The sequence below is a fragment of the Brachyhypopomus gauderio genome, chromosome 1, assembly GCF_052324685.1.
Source record: "Brachyhypopomus gauderio isolate BG-103 chromosome 1, BGAUD_0.2, whole genome shotgun sequence".
Classification (NCBI taxonomy): Eukaryota; Metazoa; Chordata; class Actinopteri; order Gymnotiformes; family Hypopomidae; genus Brachyhypopomus; species Brachyhypopomus gauderio.
In genome coordinates this window covers 825,590-849,869 of record NC_135211.1, presented here as the reverse complement: position 1 = coordinate 849,869, position 24,280 = coordinate 825,590, and the positions used below count along the sequence as shown (strand labels likewise).

Below are 24,280 nucleotides of genomic sequence, written 5' to 3'. Positions count from 1 at the left end.
TTTGTCCGTTTGTGCTCCCTTGTTACAGAGTCTTGTCTCCACCGTTTTGTTGTTTTCACTTACCTGGTCTTACGTCAAGGGGGTTCCGTATTCTTTTCTGTTTTAATTTTCTGAGTTATACTCAGTTTTCCTTTTCCGCGTTTCCCGCTTAGTGGCGGAGGTCTCAGTTTGTCATGTTTTCTTTTGGGTTTTGCCCCTGGGAGTCCCCTGTTCCCTGGGGGGTTCGCGTGACACATATATATTTTTTTACTAAGGAAAATAAAAATACTAACGCAGTTACTTGGATAAGTAACTTTAATCTGGAAATAGTAACTCATTATATTACTCGTTACTGAAAAAAGTGGTAAGATTAGAGTAACACATTACTGACATCACTGTGTAGGATCATAGGTGAGGAATGGATATGAGACCTCACCATGTCAGTAGTTTATTATAAAGCACAGGGTGAAGCCTCCACTACAGTTACTGGAATTTCTAGCACCTCTGCAGTTTTAATCTGCTCATGCATTTAATTTCATTCTTTCTTCCCAAGATATAGAGGATAATTTTATCAGCAGTTTAGATTCTGGAATTCAACATATTCTGATTGATCTGCATTTTGTACTGTATTTACTCCTACTTTACAGACTGTCTATATGTGGTCTCACTGAGGAGTCTTGCAAATCTCTCGCATCAGTTCTACAAACAGAGAACTCACTGAGAGAGTTGGAGATTAATAACAATAACCTACAGGATTCAGCAGTGGAGCAGCTCTGTGCTGGACTAAAGAGTTCACAATGTAAACTGGAGATTCTCAGGTGAGTTTTCTGTGAATTTATTCTGGAATGGAAACAAAGTGTGATGCCAGTACAGTTATTTTTAAAGGGTCAGTGTTCTCTTTAAAACTATAAACTGCCTCAATTTATGTGTTTTTAAAAAGTCAGTTTCATAAAAAAATTTTAAAAAATCCCCCTGAGGACAGCATTAAAAAGTACTTCCACTCAAGGCAATGCAAGACAATTTTTACTTTTTAAAGTTCTTTTTTCTAATTCATTGCAAATATTTTTGCAACATTTCATAAAGTGAACACACTGTGAAGACAGATACAGATACATCATACATGAGCAGATTTCCAACATCTGAGACACAGATTAGTCCTTTTACACATGTATGTGTAAAACATGTAAAAAAAAAAAACAAACATTTTACACATGTATCCCAGATAGCAAAATTATTCTGGCCCACATTGCCCATTTTCATCTGGCCCACTTGCCACACTGATGGACGGCCCTTGGGCGGACCACTCCCGGTTGCCAGATTTGGGCCACATAAGGGCCAGATTAGGGCCACATGTCAGCCAAAAGAGAAGCACACATTTGGGCCAAATGTGGGCCAGAAGCTGACTACAAGGTGTGGGCCATATCTGGAACAGATCTGGACCAAACTCCATTTACATCTGGCTCACTTGCTGTGTGAATTGACACACTGGGCAGACCACTCCCGGTTCCAAGGAGGGACACTGCAGTAACAGATCCATATCCTACTGACACTCACATTCACTTAAAACAAGACAACCACTAGCCTTCATATTTCCCCATTATGACCGGCCTACACATTTGTAAAAGTACAATAAATTAACCTAAAAACTTTTTAATCATTCAGTGACATGTAGTTATGCACAGAGGTGAAATCACACCATATAGCATGTCATCTGAAAGCAGAAAAATGAATGCAAACACTGGAATTGGTGCAAAATAATTTTATTTCCAAGCTACAGCCAACCACAAATTTGGTGTGAATCTCACACACACTGTCTTTCCTGCCGCAACTTCCTCCCTCCTTCTCTGTCCATGGCTAAATGTAGCCATCTTTTAACGTAGAACTCTTTCTTGGTTTGTGGCTTGTCTAGTGAGATGATTTCTTCCAACAGCTCCTGCAAAACAAAGAGCAAAACAAAAAACGAGATTATTTAGTAAAGCAAGTGTTATAGAAGCTTATAAACATTTCTAATCAAATTGGAAACATGATACAAAATGTATATTTAAATCTACTTATTTAAATTAGCTGTTGCCTTTTATCCTTTTAAAATGAAAAATGCTAACCATGCAAGACAAACCTATTCACACTCATGCTGAAGTTACACACTTCCTTTATTACAGCTGACAAACATTTTGCTTTAAAGCATTAAGTAAATTTCAAGGAATTAGTTTATGGTAATCAAACAAGTCAGTAGTACAATACAGCACCTACCAGTAATCACATCTTTTAGGCACAAGCTGCTGAACGCCATTTTGCCGTTTATGCCCCGCCAGTTCAACTTCTTGGCTAGAGAGTTCGCCACAGTTCGCTTCATAATTCTCCACACAGTATCCTTCAGGTCCACCCCTCCATTAAGCCCCAAAGCAGTGATCTGCAAATAATAATGCACTCGCTGTGTGTCCAAGATACAGACCTTTCATCAAGAATGTTCAGAAAGACATAAAAGTAACGCATTATTACCATTTTGTTTTTGAGCTCTGGTTCGTTTTTCAGAGCACTCTCCAGATGAAGCAATGACTCTGTATCCGCAAGCAGTAGAGTCCCTTCATCAAGATCTTGTTCACCTGGACCTCCTGAACTTCCTTGTGGTCTGAAGAGTTCTCTGCATGATCTTCAATTGGTCCAAGATCATTTCCTGTTTTACAAGTAGATTTTGTAAAACAGCTGAAAAGCAAAAAGAACAGATAAGGACAATAAATGATAAGGGGTTAGACTTGTGATACAAATGTAAATAAATTGTGTATTATGTACTATAATATATGATAATACTACTACCCAGTAATTAAAAGCAGTGAAATTCATATTAATGTAGACTGAAAGAAATCTGGGTGGGGTTTGGTTCCCATGCTACACTGCTACAGCACTTTGTAAGTCGCTCTGGATAATTTAAATGCTACACTCCTTCGGCAAGACTCCTAACATTATTTTGATCTACTTTTAAAACAGTAACCTTGTAAATCACTCAGAATAAGATCATCTACCAACTGCCGTAAATGTTTCAGTATTTGCTCTGCTTCATTAGCCTGCTGAACACGATCAACATAAAGAACCTTTCATCAACTCTTTATCTGACTATCATCAAAATGACATACGCAAAAGTAGTAGAGATCAAATCCAATGACACCATCCAAGCATGCAGTTATATAGTTAAACAGTAATAAGAACACTGACTTAGAACATCATATTTTAAACAAGTAAAATTACTCACAGGCAAAATCCGGTCACGGGGGTCGCCGGTCCATGTCCGGTCACGGGGGTCGCCGGTCTCAGTTCAATCAAGCTAGCCAATCCTGGGTTTGGGTGCATAATGATTGGTGGTGGCGGAAGCTTTCTGCTCTTTTGCAGTTTTTTACAGCAACTTACATCTTTTTTTTCTCCTGGATTTTTTTGTCACTGTGTCATCATCATCTTCAGCTGTATGGATGTCGGTCATGGCTTCTGCCTCAGGGAGTTTCCATCGTGCGCTGGTATAGTTGTCTCAAGAAAAAGAAAGAGAAAAAAAAAGGTAAAATTGTTAAATTAGTTGCAAGTACAGTTTGAATTCCTTAGACAGAAGAAACCACTCACAATGCAAAAATAAAAAATATATATATAATAATTTACCAGAGCTAAACTCTAAACTCTTAAGAACCTGCAAATAAATGCTTAATGTACATACCAGTTGAATATAAAATCTTTATACTGAACAACTCCCAGTGGTCTCCAGGCTGCTCTTGATTCCATGTAGCTCTGATGATGTCACTCGTTTTAGATGTCAGAGGCCACAGACACATTCCATTTTTAACCCAAATTGATGGGACAACTGCAACTTCGTTTGTTTGGAGAAATTCCACAATGTTATACATGATCTAAAATCAAGCAAGTGCACGCAAACACAAACAATTGTAAAGTAGCTTCTTTTAGGTATATTGTGACCAAAAATGTGAACCATAGCTTTTCACTCATTTTATAATATCATTCTTCCTGTTGCTTGTGGGAGAAATGCTATGTTTGGAATATAGCCATTACTATTAATTGTATTTTTTGGTCACAATATCTCAAATATTTAGGAGAACCCTGCATGTAGAAGTGGAATGACTCCACAGGTAACCTGGCACACTTCTGTATACAGCCTTCAAACTTTAGGCACAGTAGAGAAGAAGATAGATCTGACACAAAACAAATTCCTAAATCTGTTGAATCAACAGGATAGTCAAAAAACTTCATGGCACACCTAAATTCTTTGCATACAATGTATTTCACTCCATCAAGGACAATAATATTCTGAATTAAGACAATTTTGCTATTCACTGTGATGCAGCAATCCCTCTCTGATGTGTTAATGATGAAGTCATCCATTACCAGCTCTTTAAACTGATTTAAAATGGTTCCTTCAAAAGTCTCGGGGACAGGACCACCTGAATGCTGCAATTTCAATACAGTTCTAGGGGAGGGCAAAGTAACGTCTGTGGAACAATTAATTTCTGATAGTCTTCGTATGACTTGGGACAATGGGTATCTAGGCTTCTTCACCATTTTCTTTAATTGCTTCAGGTAATTTTCAAACGGGAACCCTGACAAAAGGTCCAAATGGCCATGAATCCTTACATCACCACAAAGGTGTGTCAACCCATGTATATTATAAACCAAAAACTCACGGCCATAGAGCTTCCCAAAATGATCAACAAATGACACCAGCAAAGTTTCTGCAAAGCTGTTCAACAACAAACAATACTAAGGACTAGCCAAGATGTAGATGCTCACAAATAACAACATAAAGTTCTGATAAATCTCAGTAGGCAACACATCTCTCAGAACTACTGGACCTGTGTACAGTAAAAACTGGCATAGCTCTGTTGCCTTCCACCTTAACTGCTCAGAAAGTGCCCTAGGTCTCCTGGCAAATTCGGTTGATATGTAAGGTCTCAGAGCAATCAATTTAGCTGATATGCAAAACACCTGTTGAGATGAAATACGACAACGCAAGGGGCCACCACTGCCCATCCACAAGTCCAGCAGGCGACGCATCACACCTAGCACACTAAATGCATATAGTCATGTGGAAAACCACTGACCATACCAACAGTGGTTTCAGAAAGAGATGGTTGCACATGATGGTCCTCATCCTCCAAGTTTGCAAAAGACACATCTGTTCTTTGTAGTGCATTCACTTCAGGAAATGTCATTCTATTGCTTAAATAAACACCAGACTGTACACATTTGTCACAGCCACTGTAGCCATTGTGGGATTTAATTCCCTTAATAAATGCCTTAGCAGGAGCATCACAAACAACTGAGGACAATGTCAAGAAAAAAGTTTTACCACTGATAACAAACCCACTACTCATCAACTTCAAGTCACTGACCAGATCTTTCAGGTAATCTGACTGACCGAGGCTTCGAATTACCACAAAATATGGCAATCATGACAGGCTTCCTTGTAAAGCCCTTAAGCATCGCTAAAGTTGGATGCAAAGCACAGCTTTTAAAAATTGGAAGACCATCAATATTCAACATTTAGGAAGGGATTTAAGAGTCACTACTTTGAGCAAGGGTGGCTTAAATTGCAAAGCTTTTATTTATCATTTATAAGTTTCAAAATCTGTAATTTTACTTGTTTGAGTGCTTTTTAAAACATGTTGAACCACAGCACGGAGGCTACAAATTCAAACTACTATGCAGCTTTTCAACTAACTGTCCCTCAGTTTCTCTTTCACAAGCCTGCATCTCTGGCTGCTGCTCTCCCTGTCTGCTGCTGCCGTCTTCACCTACAGAGGACGCGGAGGCTACAGCAGCTAACATGTCTGTGATTTTTACATCTGCAATGAGACTCTTCAATTTCTTCGCGCATAACTTCTCCGCACCCCCTTTCTGCCGCTTCTGTTGCTCCATGCTGCCTCTCCTTTAACAACGCACTCAACACTGAATGTAGCGGGAGTTACAGCGGACCACGCAGAGAAAGGGTGGGGCCGCTTTCGTCTTATATCCTGATTGGTTCAGTCCACTCTCTATATTGAAGATGGGCCAATGGGCCGCCCCCTCTCAATTGTGGGCCGGTCTCTTAGAAAAAAAAAATCTATCGGCCCCTGAGGACTGTCGGCCCACCGGGCAAATGTCCGGTACGCCAGATTACCAGTCCAGCCCTGTATGTCGGTATTTATGTAAATGCATAAACTCCTATACAAACACACCCTCCTTTCTGCAGGTTATCTGGTTGTTTGGTCACAGAGGAAGGCTGTTCTTCTCTGGCTTCAGCTCTGAGTTCAAACCCCTCACACCTGAAAGAACTGGATCTGTCTTACAACCACCCAGGAGACTCAGGAGTGAAGCTGCTCTCTGCTAAAGTGGAGGATCCCCACTGCAGACTGGTCACACTCAGGTATGTAGGAATCTCCAAAACACCCTGTGTGTAAAGCTGAAACAGTATACATGACACAAACAAGTTCTCATTTCTAAAATAAATAGTGTCATACATGACACACATATATGTTGTTATTCCTAAAATACATACAGTGTCAAACATGACACACAAAGTATTTGAATAGCAAGGCAAATGACCTTTGTTTTTCTTTTTCACTGAAGATATTTGGGTTTAAGATCAAAAGACGAGTATGAGACAAGAGTTCAGAACTTCAGCTCACATATATAATTCAGTATCATCAGTATAATTATTTTAAAATGAAAGTATGAACAAAGTATAATCGTAATGATTTGGAAACACAAAAATACAAATACAGATCCAACAAAAATAAATATATTTTTTTCTCCCTTGTTTTGAAGGTTTGCTTTACAAATTGAGATTTGTTCACTTCATCAAATCAAATCAAATATATTTGTATAGCCCCACCTGTCCCATATCACCCAAACAAATTTGTTGACGGGGGGTGGGTAAGCGATCGTAATTTGTTGACGGGGGAGGGGGGTGTACAAATTCATTAAAGGGCGCCGAATATGGCCCTGGTTAACGCTGTTCTGCAGAAATTTTAAACATCCGGGGTTTATGCAAAACGAAAAGGCATTAAAACGGTTTATACTTGAAGCCTGGTTTATATTTATATACTTGACGCGGCGCGAGGGTCCGCGCGGCGAAAATGACGTAATTGCTGTGGCTCCGCCCATGCGCGAGGGCCTCGCGCGGTGTCGATTTGCGAGGTCGTGCACATCTCGAATTTTGTAACTTCGTGCGAGCGCCGCGCTTCAGCGCAATGAACTCTGACTTAGAGAAAGCTTATGATGGAGTACAGAGACAGGAGCTGTGGTATTGTATGAGGAAGTCAGGAGTAGCAGAAAAGTATGTGAGGGTAGTGCAGGATATGTATGCGAACGGTGTGACAGCAGTGAGATGTGCGGTAGGAATGACAGACGAGTTTAAAGTGGGGGTAGGACTACATCAGAGATCAGCCCTGAGTCCCTTCCTGTTCGCAATTGTCATGGACAGACTGACGGACGAGTTTAGGCAGGAGTCCCCTTGGACTATGATGTTTGCTGATGACATTGTGATCTGTAGTGGGAGTAGGGAGCAGGTGGAGGTGAGCTTGGAAAGATGGTGGACAGGTCCTTGTAACGGTGGACAGGTCCAGTTACAAGGAGTTGATTTGGTGAAGGTTGACGAGTTTGCCTACTTAGGGTCGAGGGTACAGAGTAATGAAGGAAGTGAAAGAGAGGTAAAGAAGAGAGTGCAGGCAGGGTGGGTTGGATGGCATAAAGTGTCTGGGGTGATCTGTGATAGAAGGGTGTCTGCTAGAATGAATGGAAAGATCTATAGGACAGTAGTGAAACCTGCTATGTTGTATGGACTGGAGACAGTGGCACTGAAAGAGACAGGTGAGGGAGATGGAGGTATCTGAGATGAAGATGTTGAGATTCTCATTTGGAGTGATGAGGAAGGATGGGATTAGGAATGAGTTTATTAGAAGATCAACACATGTAGCATGTTTTGGAGATAGTAAGAGAAGCGAGATTGAGATGGTTTGGACATGTACAGAGGAGGGAGGAGAGGTATACTGGTAGGAGGGTCTTGAATAGAATAGGTACTTTATTAATCCCGAAGGAAATTAAGTTCTCAGTAGCATTCAGCAGCAATAACATTGCACACAATAGAAATATTGCACATTTAAATTGCACACATGAAATAGGTGTAGAACATTACTACATTTTTTTTAGTAATATTAATAATATTAAAAACAGTATCCTACTACAGTGGTGTAATGTGACACAGATTATTCATAGTCCGCCTTTAGTGCTCCAAGTTGCTCCATGTTAGAACACACATACATGGCCAGTTTATCTACCTGCTTGCATTATAAAGTCTGATCGCACGAGGAACAAAAGACTTCCTGAGTCTCTCAGTGGAGCACGTAAGAGACAGACGTCTGTCACTGAACTTACTCCTTTGTTTTTGGAGTTCTGTGTGTAGTGGGTGTTTTCCATTATCCATTATTGATTGCATTTTGTTAAGTGTCCTTTTGAGGATGGAACTTCCAGGCAAGAGGAGGAGAGGTAGACCTATGAGGAGGTTTATGGATGCAGGTGTAACCCAGGTGAAAGTACACATTTATTTGTTAATTATTATTATTTAATAACCAGAATAAACATAGAAGAAGTAGAAATTCATCATTTAAAAAATGTACTTTAGTGGTATTAAAAATGTCTAAAATGGATAAATAGAAAAAATTTTTTTTTTAATGGTTTTGGTAATTTATTTTATCATTGGTTGAAGTTGAAAGGTCATATCTATCAGCAAATCACCGCTTGATAGTCGTTCTCTTCCAGAAGTAGAGGTGGGCAATACTGGGAATTGTGGTATCGATCCGATACCAAGTAAATACAGGGCCAGTATCGCCGATATCGATAACGATACCGATACTTTTTAATAGATCATAGATCCAAAGGATCCAAAAGATCTAGGATACAATTTCTCCAAACACTGTATGTGACAACAAAATACTTTATCACAATCAATATTTTTGTTTAGAAACAAGTAACAAAACAAAGTTTGCCTTAACATTAGAAAAATTAATCTTTTTTGATTGAATGAATGTTCAATTTATATAGCGCCTTTCAAGATAGCCAAGGTCGCTTTACAATTTTAACACAGGTACAAGTCTTACACAACCAATCACACACCGGCTGGAAGCGGCAGCCAATTGCACACAGTGTACTCTCTACCAGATGCCACAGCCCCCTTGAGGACTGAATGGAGTGCAGGAAGGGGAGAGAGGACAGACCCTAGTGACAGAGCACCATCCACCACTGGGCATATAAGCACACACACACATTTATGCACAGACACCTGTTTTTCTATTGAACAGAGACACACAGTTACACACTCAGAGAGAATTAGTCAGGGAATGCCAATTTACCTAACTTCCATGTTTTTGGATTGTGGGAGGAAACCAGAGACACCTGAGGAAACCCACGCAGACACGGGGAGAAAATGGAAATTCCACTCAGATAGGGACTTGAACCCAAGACCACGGTGCTAACCACCAAGCCATCGTGTTTGCCAAAAAAGTAGAATACACAAAAAATACAAAAATGAATAAAATCCCTCACTAGATATCTTTTCTATTTCTTTCTTTCTGTTTATTTTTTAAAATAGAATTGTTCATAGGGAAAAAAAAGAAATTTTCTTCCTTTCATTGCAATTGTTTTTTCTTAAATAAACAGAGTAAAAAAATGACAGAAAATCATTAATCTATTTTTTTTTACCTCTGTATGTTTAAAGTCTCTATAAATTTCATACTTGTATGGCTGTGTAAAAATTCCTTGGTTAAATTGTTCATAATATTTTTTCTAGTCCACCTCTCATATTATATCTTTCAAACCTTATGTAATTTTGTTGCACTATGTGCACTTGCCTGTTGCTTTAATTCTATAAAATTCCCTGTTGTGGGATAATTAAAGCTTAATCTAATGTTATCTTAGATAACACTTTTACAAATGCACTAGGTTATTATCTCAATGTCTTAATTATATATATTATATATACACAGTAATCCCTCACCACTTCATGCTTCAGCTTGTGTGGCTTCACTCTTTCACGGGTTTTTATAAGATATTAATTTGAAAAATAATTCGTGGAGCTTTTTCACCGTTTTTTTACGTTATTCGATCGGTGGAAAAAATATATTTTATGAATTTTTACATGAAAAAAATCCCAAAATGTATACAAATATATTACAAATATTAATTCTAACAATAAAGGAATGTACCAAATGCACCATTGTACCAAAACAATGGATCCATGCTTTCATTGTGACGTTCGGTGCAGCTAGAAGGACGAGGCACTCCGGCTTGCACTAACGTACGTTTATTAAACAAAAACAGACCATTGGCTCAACCGGGGTTTCGCCACGGGACCACTCCATCCTGCTTCCCTCTGTGGGATCGGGAGAAAGCTCCTCCCTCCGCCCTCCCTTGTCCCTCACGGTCCTCTCGGAGTACTCCGAGGGGGGCAGACCCAAGTCCTCCTCCTCCATGTAGGGCTCACTGTCCAGAGGGCTCACTCGGACGAAGGAGGGGTCGCTTCCTCTCCCTCTGACTCGGAGGGATCTCCCGAGAACACGGAAGGAGGATGGTCCTCTTCCTCCTCCTCACCCTCGCCGTAGTACTCTGTGGGGGCCGAGCATACGGACGAAGGGGAGCTCTCCTCCTCCTTGGTGTTTTCCTCCGACTCCTCCCCCTCAAACTCGCTCTCGGGGGTCTTCTTGGTAGAGCAGAGCTCAAGGGAGCCTACCCTCAGTGGAGAGAGGTCTCTGGCGGGAGAGGGGTGTGGCTCCTTCCACATTTGCACCGCGGCCTGGTGGAAGTAGTCCGACATCTCCGCCGTCTTGACTTCCCGAGCCTGACACAGCATAATCCTGCACAATGGGTCCTGCTGCATCACCTCGAGGGTCACGGGGGCTTCACGGTGCTGTGCAGGGGAAGAGGCATGGTGGTGCCTGCTGGGCCTTTTCCCCTTCTTGGCACGGGTGGTGTATCCTGGCATATACACACATGGACAAAATTGTTGGTACCCCTTGGTTAATGACAGAAAAACCCACAATGGTAACGCAAATAACTTTAATCTGATAAAAGTAATAATAAATAAAAATTCTATGAAAATGTACAAATGAAAGTCAGGCCTGGACAGAAATGATGGTACCCCTGAAAATAATGTGACCAAATGGACATGTTAAATCAAGGTGTGTTCACTAATTAGTATCACAGGTGTCTACAATATTGTAATCAGTCAGTGGGCCTATATATAGGACTACAGGTAGTCACTGTGATGTTTGGTGACAAGGTGTGTACCACACTCAACATGAACCAGAGGAAGCAAAGAAAAGAGTTGTCTCAGGACATTAGAAAGAAAATAATAGACAAGCATGTTAAAGGTAAAGGTCATAAGACATCTCCAAGCAGCTTGATGTTCCTGTGACTACAGTTGCACATGTGATTCAGAAATGTAAGATCCATGGGACTGTAGCCAACCTCCCTGGACGTGGACGCAGGAGGAAAATTGATGACAAATCAAAGACATGGATAACACGAATGGTAACAAAAGAGTCAAGAAAAACATCTAAAGAGATTCAAGGTGAACTTCAAGCTCAAGGAACATCAGTCTCAGATCGAACTATCCGTCGATGTTTGAGCCAAAGTGGACTTCATGGGAGACGATCAAGGAGGACACCATTGTTGACAACAAAACATAAAAAAGCCAGACTGGAATTTGCCAAACTTCATGTTGACAAGCCACAAATCTTCTGAGAGAATGTCCTATGGACAGATGAGACAAAAATGGAACTTTTTGGCAAGGCACATCAGCTCTATGTTCACAGACGGAAAAATGAAGCATATCAAGAAAAGAACACTGTCCCTACTGTGAGACATGGAGGAGGCTCTGTTATGTTCTGGGGCTGCTTTGCTGCATCTGGCACAGGGTGTCTTGAATCTGTGCAGGGTATAATGAAATCTCAAGACTATCAAGGGATTCTAGAGAGAAATGTGCTGCCCAGTGTCAGAAAGCTTGGTCTCAGTCGTAGGTCGTGGGTCTTACAACAGGATAATGACCCAAAACACAAATCTAAAAACACTCAAGAATGGCTAAGAGGAAAACACTGAACTATTCTGAAGTGGCCTTCTATGAGCCCTGACCTAAATCCTATTGAGCATCTTTGGAAGGAGCTGAAACATGCCGTCTGGAAAAGGCACCCTTCAAACCTGAGACAGCTGGAGCAATTTGCACATGAAGAGTGGGCCAAAATATCTGCTGAGAGGTGCAGAAGTCTCACTGACAGATACAGGAATCGTTTGATTGCAATGATTGCCTCAAAAGGTTGTGCAACAAAATATTAAGTTAAGGGTACCATCATTTCTGTCCAGGCCTGTTTCATGAGTTTATTTAAAAAAAATAATTCTGTTAAAGCATAGTTGAAAAGCAATGTCTGACTTTCATTTGTACATTTTCATAGAATTTTTATTTATTTACTTTTATCAAATTAAAGTTATTTGTGTTACCATTGTGGGTTTTTCTGTCATTAACCAAGGGGTACCAACAATTTTGTCCACGTGTGTAGGACGGCTCGTCTTTCTGTGACGTTCGGTGCGGCTAGAAGGACGAGGCACGAGTCCACTCCGGCTTGCACTGACGTACGTTTATTAAACAAAAACAGCGCGGATAGCGCACGTTTAACAATAACACGTAGGAACATATAACGTTCAGACTCAAACAAAGACGAGCACGGGACACTGTGCAAACGCACATTAAATAGACAAACCACATTAGTCCCGGGTGATGACGAGACGAGCCACAGGTGAGACGGATAAACACATTAAGATGTAACCGCAGCCACAGAGATCCACAGACGCAGACGACTAGACACAGACGACTAGACATAGACAACGTAAACACACACCCAAAAGGGAGGGGTCAGGGGCCATAACGTGACATTCATGTTGATGCCAAATTTTGATCCTACCATCTGAATGTCACAGCAGAAATCGAGACTCATCATGCAAGACCATGCAACTTTTTTCTAATCTTTTATTGTCCAATTGTGGTGAGTCTGTGCGAATTGTAGCCTCCGTTTCCTGTTATTAGGAGTGGCACCCAGTGTGGTCTTCTGCTGCTGTAGCCTATCCGCCATCTCTGTGTTCAGAGATGCTCTTCTGCATGCTTCGGTTGTAACAACTGGTTATTTGAGTTAGTGTTGCTGTTCTACCAGCTCGAACCAGTCTGGCCATTCTCCTCTGACCTCTGGCATCAACAAGGCATTTGTGCCCACAGAGTTGCCGCTCACTGGATATTTTCTTTTTTGGACTATTCTCTGTAAACCCTAGAGATGTTTGTGCATAAAAATTCCAGTAGATTAGCAGTTTCTGAAAAACTCAGATCAGCTCGTCTGACACCAACAACCATGTCATGTTCAAATTCACTTAAATCACCTTTCTTCCCCATTCTGATGCTCGGTTTAAACTGCAGCAGATCGTCTTGGCCATGTCTACATGCCTAAATGCATTGTGTTGCTGCCAATGTGATTGGCTGATTTGACATTTGCATTAAGGAGCGGTTGGATAGGTCTACATAAAGTGGCTGGTGAGTGTATGTTTCAGTGTATGAGTAAGACATTTCAGAACTTTCAAAACTATTTGTGTATGAGAGTGTATAAATGCGCAAATTTATTTCTCTCTACATTTCTCTGTGTGAGACACAAACCGACCTGATATCTAGGTGCATATGTGTGTGTGAGACAGACAGACCAGCTATTTAGGTGCCTGTTTGTGTGTCAGAGAGAGAGAGAGGGAGAGGAAGACAGTCTGTTTATCTAGGTGCATATGTGTTTGTGTGTGAGAGATAGACGGTCGTGTTATCTAGGTGCATGTCTGTGCAAGAGACAGACAGATGTTATCTGGTGTAAGTGTGAGAGAGAGAGAGACAGACAAGTTTGAACATGCCTGTGTGTGTGTAAGTGAGAGACAGAAAGACATGCTATCAAGATGCATGTGTGTGTCAGATAAAGACAGGCAGATATCTTATCTAGGTGCATGTCTTTGTGTGTGTGTGAGGGAGAGAGGTAGGGAATCTGCTGTGTGTGTCTGTGAGAGTAATAGAGACAGGACAGTGTTTTCAGTTCTTAGAATTTTATGAACTTGTGTGTACTGTATGTGTGTTTTCTTTAGGGTGGAGCACGCAGGGATGATCAGACTCAATCCAGAACTAAGGAAATGTAAGCAGTAGTCAGTGTGTTCAGTGTAATGTATACACACACACACACACACACACACACACACACACACACACACACACAGTATTTGTCATTTCCTCTAATGTCTCTTCTTGTGTGCAGATGCGTGTGAGCTCACACTGGACCCAAACACAGCACACACACGTCTCTCACTGTCTGAGGGGAACAGAAAGGTGATGTTTGTGTGGGAGCAACAGTCGTATCCTGATCATCCAGAGAGATTTGATGGCTGGAGTCAGGTGATGTGTAGAGAGAGTCTGACTGGACGCTGTTACTGGGAGGCTGAGTGGAGTGGAGAAGCTGGTATAGCAGTGACATATAAAGGAATCAGCAGGAAAGGAGACAGTGATGACTGTGTGTTGGGATGGAATGTAAAGTCCTGGAGCCTGAACTGCTATAAAAGATACTCTGTCTGGCACAATAAAAAGAGATTTGTCATCTCTGCCTCCCCGTCCAGCTCCAACAGAGTAGGAGTGTATCTGGACTGGCCGGCTGGCACTCTGTCCTTCTTCAGTGTCTCCCCTCATACACACACACTCACACACTTACACACACTCCACTCCACATTCACTGAGCCCCTCTATGCAGGGTTTATGGTTTGGGGTTCTGACTCCTCAGTGTGTGTGTGTGAGAGAGAGAACTAGAATAACCTCCTGTGTCCTGGAAAAACACCTGATTCTGCAAGAAAACGCACTCATCTACACACAGAACATCATAATACACACGAGTGCTGAGGCTTACACACACCACTTTCTTGCACACACAGATACTACACCTATCTATCTCTCAAATCAAATCAAATATATTTGTATAGCGCTTTTCACAACACATGTTGTCACAAAGCGCTTTACAGGATTTACAAGGTTAACAATACTATGGGTCCAAATCCCTAATGAGCAAGGAAAGGAACCAAGGAAAAACTCCCTATGATGGTGGGGAATAGGAAGAAACCTTGCGAGGACCAAGACTCAAAAGGGAACCCATCCTCCATTGGGCGGCCCACACAAATTACACAAAAACAAATTATACAGACGAATACACAAGTCTCAAACAAATCACACAATCAGGCTATGTATAAGGTAACTAGAATGAAAGTTCTGGGTGTTGATATTGTCAATGTAAATGTCTTATGATGAACGTCAGGTTTTCATTCCGTGTCGGAGTGATGATAAGACGCTGGATGCTAGCGGATCAGAGCTAGATGGTAGCGGATCAGAGCTATATGCTACCGCAAATGCTCAAATCTTCCACAACCTCCGACTCTGGTGGACGAACGTCTACTCCCAGCCGAGAGCTTGCTCTTTCAAACTTTTAGTCACAAGCTTCCTACTATGTAGTCTGCAGCAGTGAAATGCTGGCTACACACAAAGGTGCTTCCCCTCCGTATCACAAAGTTTTCCCCTTCATCTCTCCTAATTGCACAAACCCATTTTCTTTTCTGTTCGTCATCAGCCAGAAAACCATGGAAACTGAGATACGGCTGTTTTTGCTTCGAGTTCGAACACCCTGGTGCACTGCAAAAGCTCTTGTTCTTGGACTCTGCCATTGTTCAATGTTTAACGGAAGAAACTTTACCCTGCGACGAGAGCTTCCGGAAGAAAAAATGAGGAAGTGTGAAAAGGGCCTATTCAATTTGATAGATGTAAATGCACTTTATATAGTGTAACTATTTACTTTTTAATTTTTTTATTTTTACAAAGATTTGGGATTTTAAAGGATTTTGTCCTTCACTGGTCTGTTGATGTGCAATAAATATCAAAAGTTGAACACCTTTCTGATCTACTCTTTTCAACTGACTGTGAAAACTGCTTTTTCAAAAAAATTCTTATTCATTGGCATAAAACTTTTTTTTTTTAACTGTAATGCAAATAGTTACTTTCCCTGGTAACAAGTTACTTTTATTATAGAGTAATTCAGTTACTAACTCAGTTACTTTTTTGAACAAGTAGTGAGTAACTATAATTACTTTTTTTTAAGTAACGTTCCCAACACTGATGACATATATGCAGATGTTGTACAGTATGAATATAACACCTTAAGGATTTTTTTCAATAAAATACTATGAACACTCTAAACCTCACAGCATCCGAGAGAAACAAATAGGAAACTCACAATTAAGTTAGTTTAGTTTTTTTAATTTAAGGTAACACCAGTGGCATTGAGCGATAAGTATGTGGAAATATTCTGACATATTCCTCATGTTTGTGTTGTTCCCTACTCCTTGATCCCGCCCTGCTTGTCTGTCTCCATGGTTTCCCCTCATCTGCCACGCCCGTGTCGTCATTGTCCTCACCTGTGTTTAGTCCAGTTCTGTGTATTTATAGTCCCTGTGTCTCCCATGTCGAGTGTCAGATATTTTGTAGATTCATGCTGCCATTTGTGAGTTTGCTCTTTTGTGTTATCCGTTATCCGTGTTTTGCTTTGTCCCTTCGTAGTCAGGCTGCCTTTTTGTTTTTGTTCCCGTTAGTATACCTGTGTACATTTTGTGTTCGGACTGCCTGCCTGATATGACCCCTGCCCGGTATTACGACTCTGCTTATGGAACGACTTACGACTCAGCGTTTGTGTCCGCCTCCATGTTCTGCGTCACGTGGATCATTACAGCGTTTCAGACCTAGCTTTTAACATAACCCTATTTAACATAATGTAAGACACGCCATTATCTTCATATATATAAAGGGGTTGGTTGGACAATTAAACTGAAACACCTGTCATTTTAGTGTGGGAGGTTTTATGGATAAGTTGTATGGTGGTTATTTTGTGTCAATATTAAAATTAAAATGTAATACGCATTTGCATTCACATGTTCCACTCATACAAGCAACTTTGAGCTCAAAATTCAAATTAACATTTGCAATGGTATAGATGTCTATTCATATTTCATTTACACATACATTTTGATGCTTTATTTGTGCCTTTATTAAAATGAAAATGTATTTCCCGATTTGAATTATCAAGTTCATGTGATCATGCAAAGGTTGTATCAAAATTATAATTAAAATGCTATTTGCTTAATATGCTTTGCATTTTGTGATAACGCGTTTGAAATGTAATTTTCAACCTCACCACCACGCTAAAAAGATGTCAATATTCAAATGTTAATGGAGAAATAGTGCCTCCCCTGTTTGCAATAACATTATGATACCAAGAGTGCTCAAACTTTGTCAAAATGCATTTTCATTTCCATTGTCTTCCACTATAGTCAAAATTATAGTCATATTAGATCCCATCAGCCTTCCAATCAGATTCCACAGCTTTCCACCTCCGGCAGTCAGTCAGGCAATCATTGCGCATGTTGGCGGGTATAACTGCAAATAAATAAAAATGGCAAAAACAGTGGTGTCTCAGCTTCTGCGTGAGGCTGCCGAAGCTTTGGAACAGCAAAGAACATCTTCAGTTCCAGAGAGGCCCGAAGAAACAAATGCAGCTCCGAACTGAAGTGGTGGAACTCGAGGTGAGTGACACACATTACCTAGTAGGCCAAAAACAGAGAGAGGGAGAAAGGATATAAAAAGGGAATGTTGTGAGTTTGCAATTAAATGTATTGCCGAGCAATACTTGAAATCTATACACTTTGGATTCTTAATTATTTGCAAATATTTTATTGAAAGTTTTCATACGTTTTATTGCAGCTGAGGTTCAGAGATTTTTTGCTCCATATGCAAGCTCAAGAAACATAGGGACTAGACGCCCCACCATTCTGCGACATAGCGCTGCTCTTCCAGTCAAAAAAAAGAAAATGTCTTCCAATACCCATCGATTCTTTTGCCTCCCCAAAAGTAAGGAAAAGGAGGTGCCAAACCCTTCACACAAAAAATTGGAGAGAGTAGGATTAGGAGAGAAGTATGGAATTTATTCTGTGTCAATATTCAAATGAAAATGTAAAACGCAATTGCATTTACATGTTCCACTCATACAAGCAACTTTGAGCTCAAAATTCAAATTCAAATGCAATAATTCTATTTACATTTGCAATGTGATGGACGTCTATTCACATTTCGTTTACACAGACATTTTGATGCTTTATTTGTGCCTTTATTGAAATGAAAATGTATTTCCCTATTTGAATTATCAAGTTCATGTGATCATGCAAAGGTTGTATCAAAATTATAATTAAAATGCTATTCGCTTAATATGCTTTGCATTTAGTGATAATGTGTTTGAAATGTAATTTTCAACCTTACCACTCCTGTTTGCAATAACGTTACTATACCAACAGCGCTTAAACTGTGTCAAAATGCATTTTGAATTTGTGTATTACATTTTCATTTTAATATTGATACAGAAAAACTTTCATAGAGAAGAGGATAACTTCACCTGGTATTTTATTCATTGGGTTTCAGAAATATTTGTGCATGAGTGTGTGAATGAGGGACTATGTGATGTGATTTTTCATTTCAATAGGCACAGAATGTTGTTTATATTAACTGGGAACATACTTTCCTTATACATTAGCCATTTTGTTAGAAACAGCTCCTTTCTCACCATAATATATAAATCGTCTATTCATTTACCCTTTTTTAATGAAAAGGTTTGCTAATGCACTTTGAAATTGTCCCTTCAATTCAGACAAATGCTGCAGTCCACAGGACTTTTCAGAGCATCTACTTTTAAATTTCCCTGCCTTGAAGGAATGTGGATTTCAGCTGTTGCGATCCAGGGGATACACTGTAAACTGCTTGATGAAATACCATGTCCAGATGATGGTTATTCTCCTGAGTATCTATTGAGTGAATCACTCATGGTTGGACAAGCTCTTGTATATACGACCACTACAGAAGGACATAGATGTACAGGTAAATAAACAATTTGTAATGTGACGTGTTGAAGTGCCGATGAAACTCTGCATGCACATCTTTCTGCTAGTTTCTGACAATACAGGCTTGTTAGTGTGCTGATGTCCATGGTGGAAAATAGTTGGTTAAGCATGACTTGAAAGGTACATGTGCTAAAATCTGGTCTGTTGAACCCCTGTGCTAGAGGGCTGGAGTCTCGCAGAGTTCTGTTTTCAAGCTTGCATTTTTTGTGTGCTTACATAATATTGCAGAGCCTTGAGCTTGGGTATGATCAGTCCATATCATCTGGCCCATTGACTGAATGCTTGTATTGCATTGAGAAATACAGCCTGTCAGAAATGCGAGGCCATGTTGATGTCTGTGAGAAGTAAGTGGCACAATTAATTGGGCATAATTAATTTACATAATCATAATAATAATAATTTCCACTTATATAGCGCCTTTCAAAGTACTCAAGGACGCTTAACAGAGAAATACAAAAAAAGAACAAAGACAAGAACAAAACAGACAAACGTTAATAGTTAAAAGTGTTATATGGTCGTACTTCCTGTACGGTTCAGCAGCATTCTGAACAGTCTGAAGGGACCGAAGAGACTTAGAGGGGAGACCATAGAAGAGAGAGTTGCAGTAATGTAGTTTGGAAGTGATGAGAGCGTGAACCAAGGTTTCAGCAGATTTAGGAGACAGAAATGAACGAACACACAACGGCACATTTACGAAAACACAGACAGGCACATTTATTAACATGGGAACGAAAAGGCTGGAGGAATTGAGGTTGTATTGGTGGCCATCCACTTGAGAAGCGGAGAGTTACACACAGCGGTTTCAACCGGTAGGTCGCTGGATTGTTGTGTGGAGACGTGCTGGTGAGTGGCTATTGGGAAGCATGGCTTATCGGCTACTGTGCTAACTGGCTGCACCTTTGCTCGTATAGATTGCGAAGTGTTGACTTCAGCGGTGACCTAACAGGTGTGGAGTTGAGCTTTGCCTGCGTATCTATTGAGTATGTACTTTTTAAGCGCTATACTATTGTGTTTTTACCATTCATTGGTGGACGGCTACCATGCATGTGTTCGTGGGTGTTGTAGTTTGAATATTTTAAAACATTTTAGAACATTTGAACATTTAAATACAAGGTACAATTTTAAATGTGGAACTGTATAAAACCACAAAAAGCTTTAGAAATAAAAACAATTAAATTCCTCCTTTCTGGGCTGGGGAATCCTTGAATTGGGTCTGAAAAGTCGCTAAATATAGTGACAAAGTCGCTAAGTTGGCAACAGTCTTCCCTACATGGTACTCACGGTTTGCAAAAAAATGAGTGATGAGCTTCACTAAATGCAGCTAGCTGGCACACCAATACATACATGCTAGCAAACACTAATGTTTATGCAGTAACGTTACTCCTACAGCAAACTGATGATGTTATCCACTAAATGTCACAAAGTTTTGGTAATTTAACACACATTAGCAGCTAAGGAAGGTGCCTCTCTACTGTTTTCCTCTCCCAGTGCAGTGTAGGATTATGTAGCAGAGCAGCACCTTAGAATGGTGGAAGTGAGAGCTGATAAACACCGGCTTCATGTTCATTTACACTATACTGGAATAAACTGCTTTCAATGCTATTTATCTCACTTAGTACCAGTTACTGGTAGTAGCTGAAAGATGCGAGCTAAAAGGCTCGGCTAATAGAGTTAGCTGAGCTAACCATTAGCACTAGAAGACTGGCTGCTGGTGTACGTGCCAACAATAAAAACAGTGATTTCAAAGTGGATTTCTGTTTGAATTGCTGAATAAATCCCGCTCAAAAGTAATGTATTATGATTCACAGCAAAATTATATTTACTGTAGAATTCACCCGCCACTGAATTTTGACCATGATGCTTTGCAGATTTACAGTAACATGCTGTAAACAGGTTCTACAGTAAGAATTTGATCATTTACAGTAGTAATGCTGTGAAAACTACAGAAATACAGTGTAGGGAGGACAACACAGGACTGGTGTGGTGGGCGGAGCCAGATGTACAGCCGCCATGTTTATCACATACGCACCATTCTCAGCCTTCCTCTTGGTTACTTATGTGTTTATATAATTAATCTGTCTATTAATCAGACAAATTATAACCATTACTTAGAAATTAATAATATGTATTAATATAATGCTAAGATTGTTGCTCTGGAGAAAATAATTAAATGTTTGTCATTCATATGTATATTGTACTTTCAACCCTGAAAGAAACCCAAATTATATTTACCTGCAGGATTTAAGGAACTTTATAGTGGTAGGTGGTAAACCTCCCCTACACCATGACACAGAGCTGGATTAATGGTACAATTCATGTCTCCTCCCATGATAAGATAGTGAGTGTCTAAAGACGGGAGTGAAGCAAAAAGATTTTGTATGAATTTGGGATTGTCAAAGTTTGGAGCATATATACTGACCAACAACACAGGAACATTATACAAGGAGCCCCAGACAATCAAATATCTGCTATTTACTTCAGTTAACCTATAATCAGACACAAACGAAATCCCTCTTCTGACCATGGGGATATTCCACGAAGCGAGCTAACTCAGTAAGCCGGGCTTTTTAAGACAAGCCTGGCTCATTTTGCTCAAATTCGGTTCCACGAAAGAGGCTAGACTTGAGCCTCGCTCAGTTACTACAGCAACATATACGTTTGAACTAACCTGCTCCGTACCAGGCTAGAGTTGAGGCTTAGCTTAGCAGGACCGCTTCTATTGGCTGAGCAGCGTGATGTCAGTCTCGCCATCCGGGAAACAAAATTGAGGAACAAGGTTCCACTGCAGTTCTATCCATTAAATTGCTGTGGATGTAGCATATCATATCATATCATATCTTTATACATTTAATGGAGTACTGTAATTATTAGTTTGGAATGATTGCAGGTTATCATTATCAAAATTTAATAATTATATTTCCAAATGCAATTTATATTTCGATCTTCAGAGTACATATTCATTGTTAATCATTGAGGTTTTTGCACATTTTAATGTATTGGTTTAATCTTAACAAATTCAGGTCAGTGTAAAATGGAATACAGTGTCTAATCACAGTTATGGTCCACAAACATACATTAGCATAATCTCTATATCACAAAAATAAAATTCTTTGTACCTGAGTATTAATAATAACTGAGTAATTTAGGTGAAGATACTTTTAGGTATATATTTATCCCCATACTTCCTCTTTTGTGTTCAAATTACAAGCAAATCATATCACTCCGCAATTCACATATGTTCAGTATAAATAATGTAAATGTGTGGTTAACTTAATGGTGCAAAAAGGAAATGGATACAGACAACTACCTTACCAAGATTTTTATACAGGTGATACAAATAATCCAAAATGTAAGCTATAAAAAGAGCAGCTAACAGTGAAGGCTGAAGGCTGATTGACCATGGCATGCCCATTTGTAGAGAATCCAGTAGATGAGGGAGCGTGTGTAGTGCACAGAGCATTCATGCTACCAGCTCCAAGGTCATTCCAGGACAGGACAGATCCACTGGGCTTTCCGGATGACTATGTATTTGAGCGCTGCAGGTTCAGAAGACACAGTATTATATATCTTTGTAAATGACTGGGGCCATATATTGAGAAGACCACTAGATGTAGTAAAGCTCTTACCAAACCCCAAACGGTCTGTATCGCTTTGCGCTTCTTTGCCAGTGGCGCATTTCGATACAGCGTTGGGGATGCAGAACATCTTAGTAAGGCAACGGTCTGCCGCGAAATTCGAAAGGTTTACCTTGCGCTTAAGCGCTTCCTTAATATATTCATTAAATTCCCTGGTCACAGAGGCATCCTTCCCATAAAAGAAGCTTTTTCAGAACAGCAGTAACTTGGAGTTAAATTTATATTACTTTAACAGATGCTCTTATCCAGAGCACTTACCGAAGTGCTCTGTATTCATCTTGATCAACTATTTCATGCTAAAATTCATTCAATTCAAAACTAATTGAATTCTCCAGGATTTCCAAATCTCATTGGTGCTATAGACTGCACTCACATCAGGATAAAGGCTCCATCTGGTCCCATGGAAGCAGACTATGTGAACTGAAAATCATTTCACAGCATCAATGTACAGGTACATGCAAGTTTTGCCTACCCAACAGAAAATGTAAAGCATGTCAGTTCATGGGTTTGAACAACTTTCACCCATTGTCACTTTTGCCATTGTTCTAGATGGTTTGCACCAGCCAATTACAGGCATGAAAATGGGTCAGGGGTTAAAAAGGTGAGAAGACCGGGGGGCGGGGCATGTGACGTCATGGGGATACGGCGACGGGGCGTTGACATGGGGGGGGCGTTGACATGTGACGTCATGGGTATACTGCGACAGGGGGGGGGGGGGGGGGGGGGGCTGCTGGTGTACGGGGATACAGCGACAGGTGATGCCAAATATTACGGAGCTCGCAAGGTGACATCATGTAAAAAATATAATAACGCGTGGCCACGACTTACTAACGCATGCAAACGACTTACTAACGCGTGCGAACAAGATAATTAAGTATTACTTTATATAAAGCCAGGTTTACCTTCCTTGGGCAGTCAGTTCGCGAACATCCCTGGGATCTGCTTGCTTTGCTGTGAAAAAAATAAACTTTGTTGCCGCGTGTGAAAGGCGACGTTAGTATCTCGTTCCCACGCGTTAATAAGTCGTGGCCACGCGCTATTTATTTATTTTTTACATGATAGTCACCTTACGGGCTCCGTAAAATATAGTAAAATCCATTAAAAAAAAAATTTTGACTGTCATGTCAATGGATTCAATGTAAACGCAATCCGTAAACGCACGAAGCCGCTTTCGCCATTCCGGATGGCTCAGTCAAAACCATTACGTCTTAATGAACCAATAAATACATCAGCGCCGAAAATTATTGTAAAAATACCAGGGTTCACGTGTTTTTATTTTATAACATGAGCTAAAGCACAGGGTAGACTCAAACGACAAGAGTTTACAACTTCATCTTCAACCTTTTCAGCCCTGGTGCGAATGTGATCCTCACACGTCCCTGGATTCACCAGTTACAACTACAGACACACTAGAAAAAAATCTTGATTCTTATTTTATGTCACCGTTAACTACACGGGGTTGACGCGAACTTAATAGGCCCATCTATTTACCTATTTAAGAGCTTGTGGCTAGATCTGACAGTGTTCAACGCTGTAGCGAACGGCAGTAACTTTGTTTTACCGCAAAATATGAAAACGATTGACCATTAATAACCCAATTA

The 24,280-nt window shown here is 40.3% G+C and overlaps 1 protein-coding gene across 5 annotated transcripts in view; it reads left to right on the top strand.

The window, feature by feature from the left end:
- Positions 1-17,240, top strand: part of LOC143513044 (NACHT, LRR and PYD domains-containing protein 3-like) — a 133,065-nt gene extending 115,825 nt beyond the window's left edge. For 2 of the 5 annotated variants that reach the window (XM_077004111.1, XM_077004021.1), the window contains 4 exons: positions 627-797; positions 6,203-6,376; positions 14,161-14,207; positions 14,328-17,240. In XM_077004111.1, coding sequence (XP_076860226.1) covers positions 627-797; positions 6,203-6,376; positions 14,161-14,207; positions 14,328-14,869 — 934 coding nt within the window. In that variant the 3' untranslated portion in view covers positions 14,870-17,240. Of the gene's footprint in view, positions 1-626; positions 798-3,432; positions 3,524-6,202; positions 6,377-14,160; positions 14,208-14,327 lie in introns of all 5 variants that reach the window. The other 3 variants (XM_077004281.1, XM_077004198.1, XR_013130613.1) reach the window with 2 other exon arrangements.
- The last annotated feature ends 7,040 nt before the right edge of the window (positions 17,241-24,280 follow it).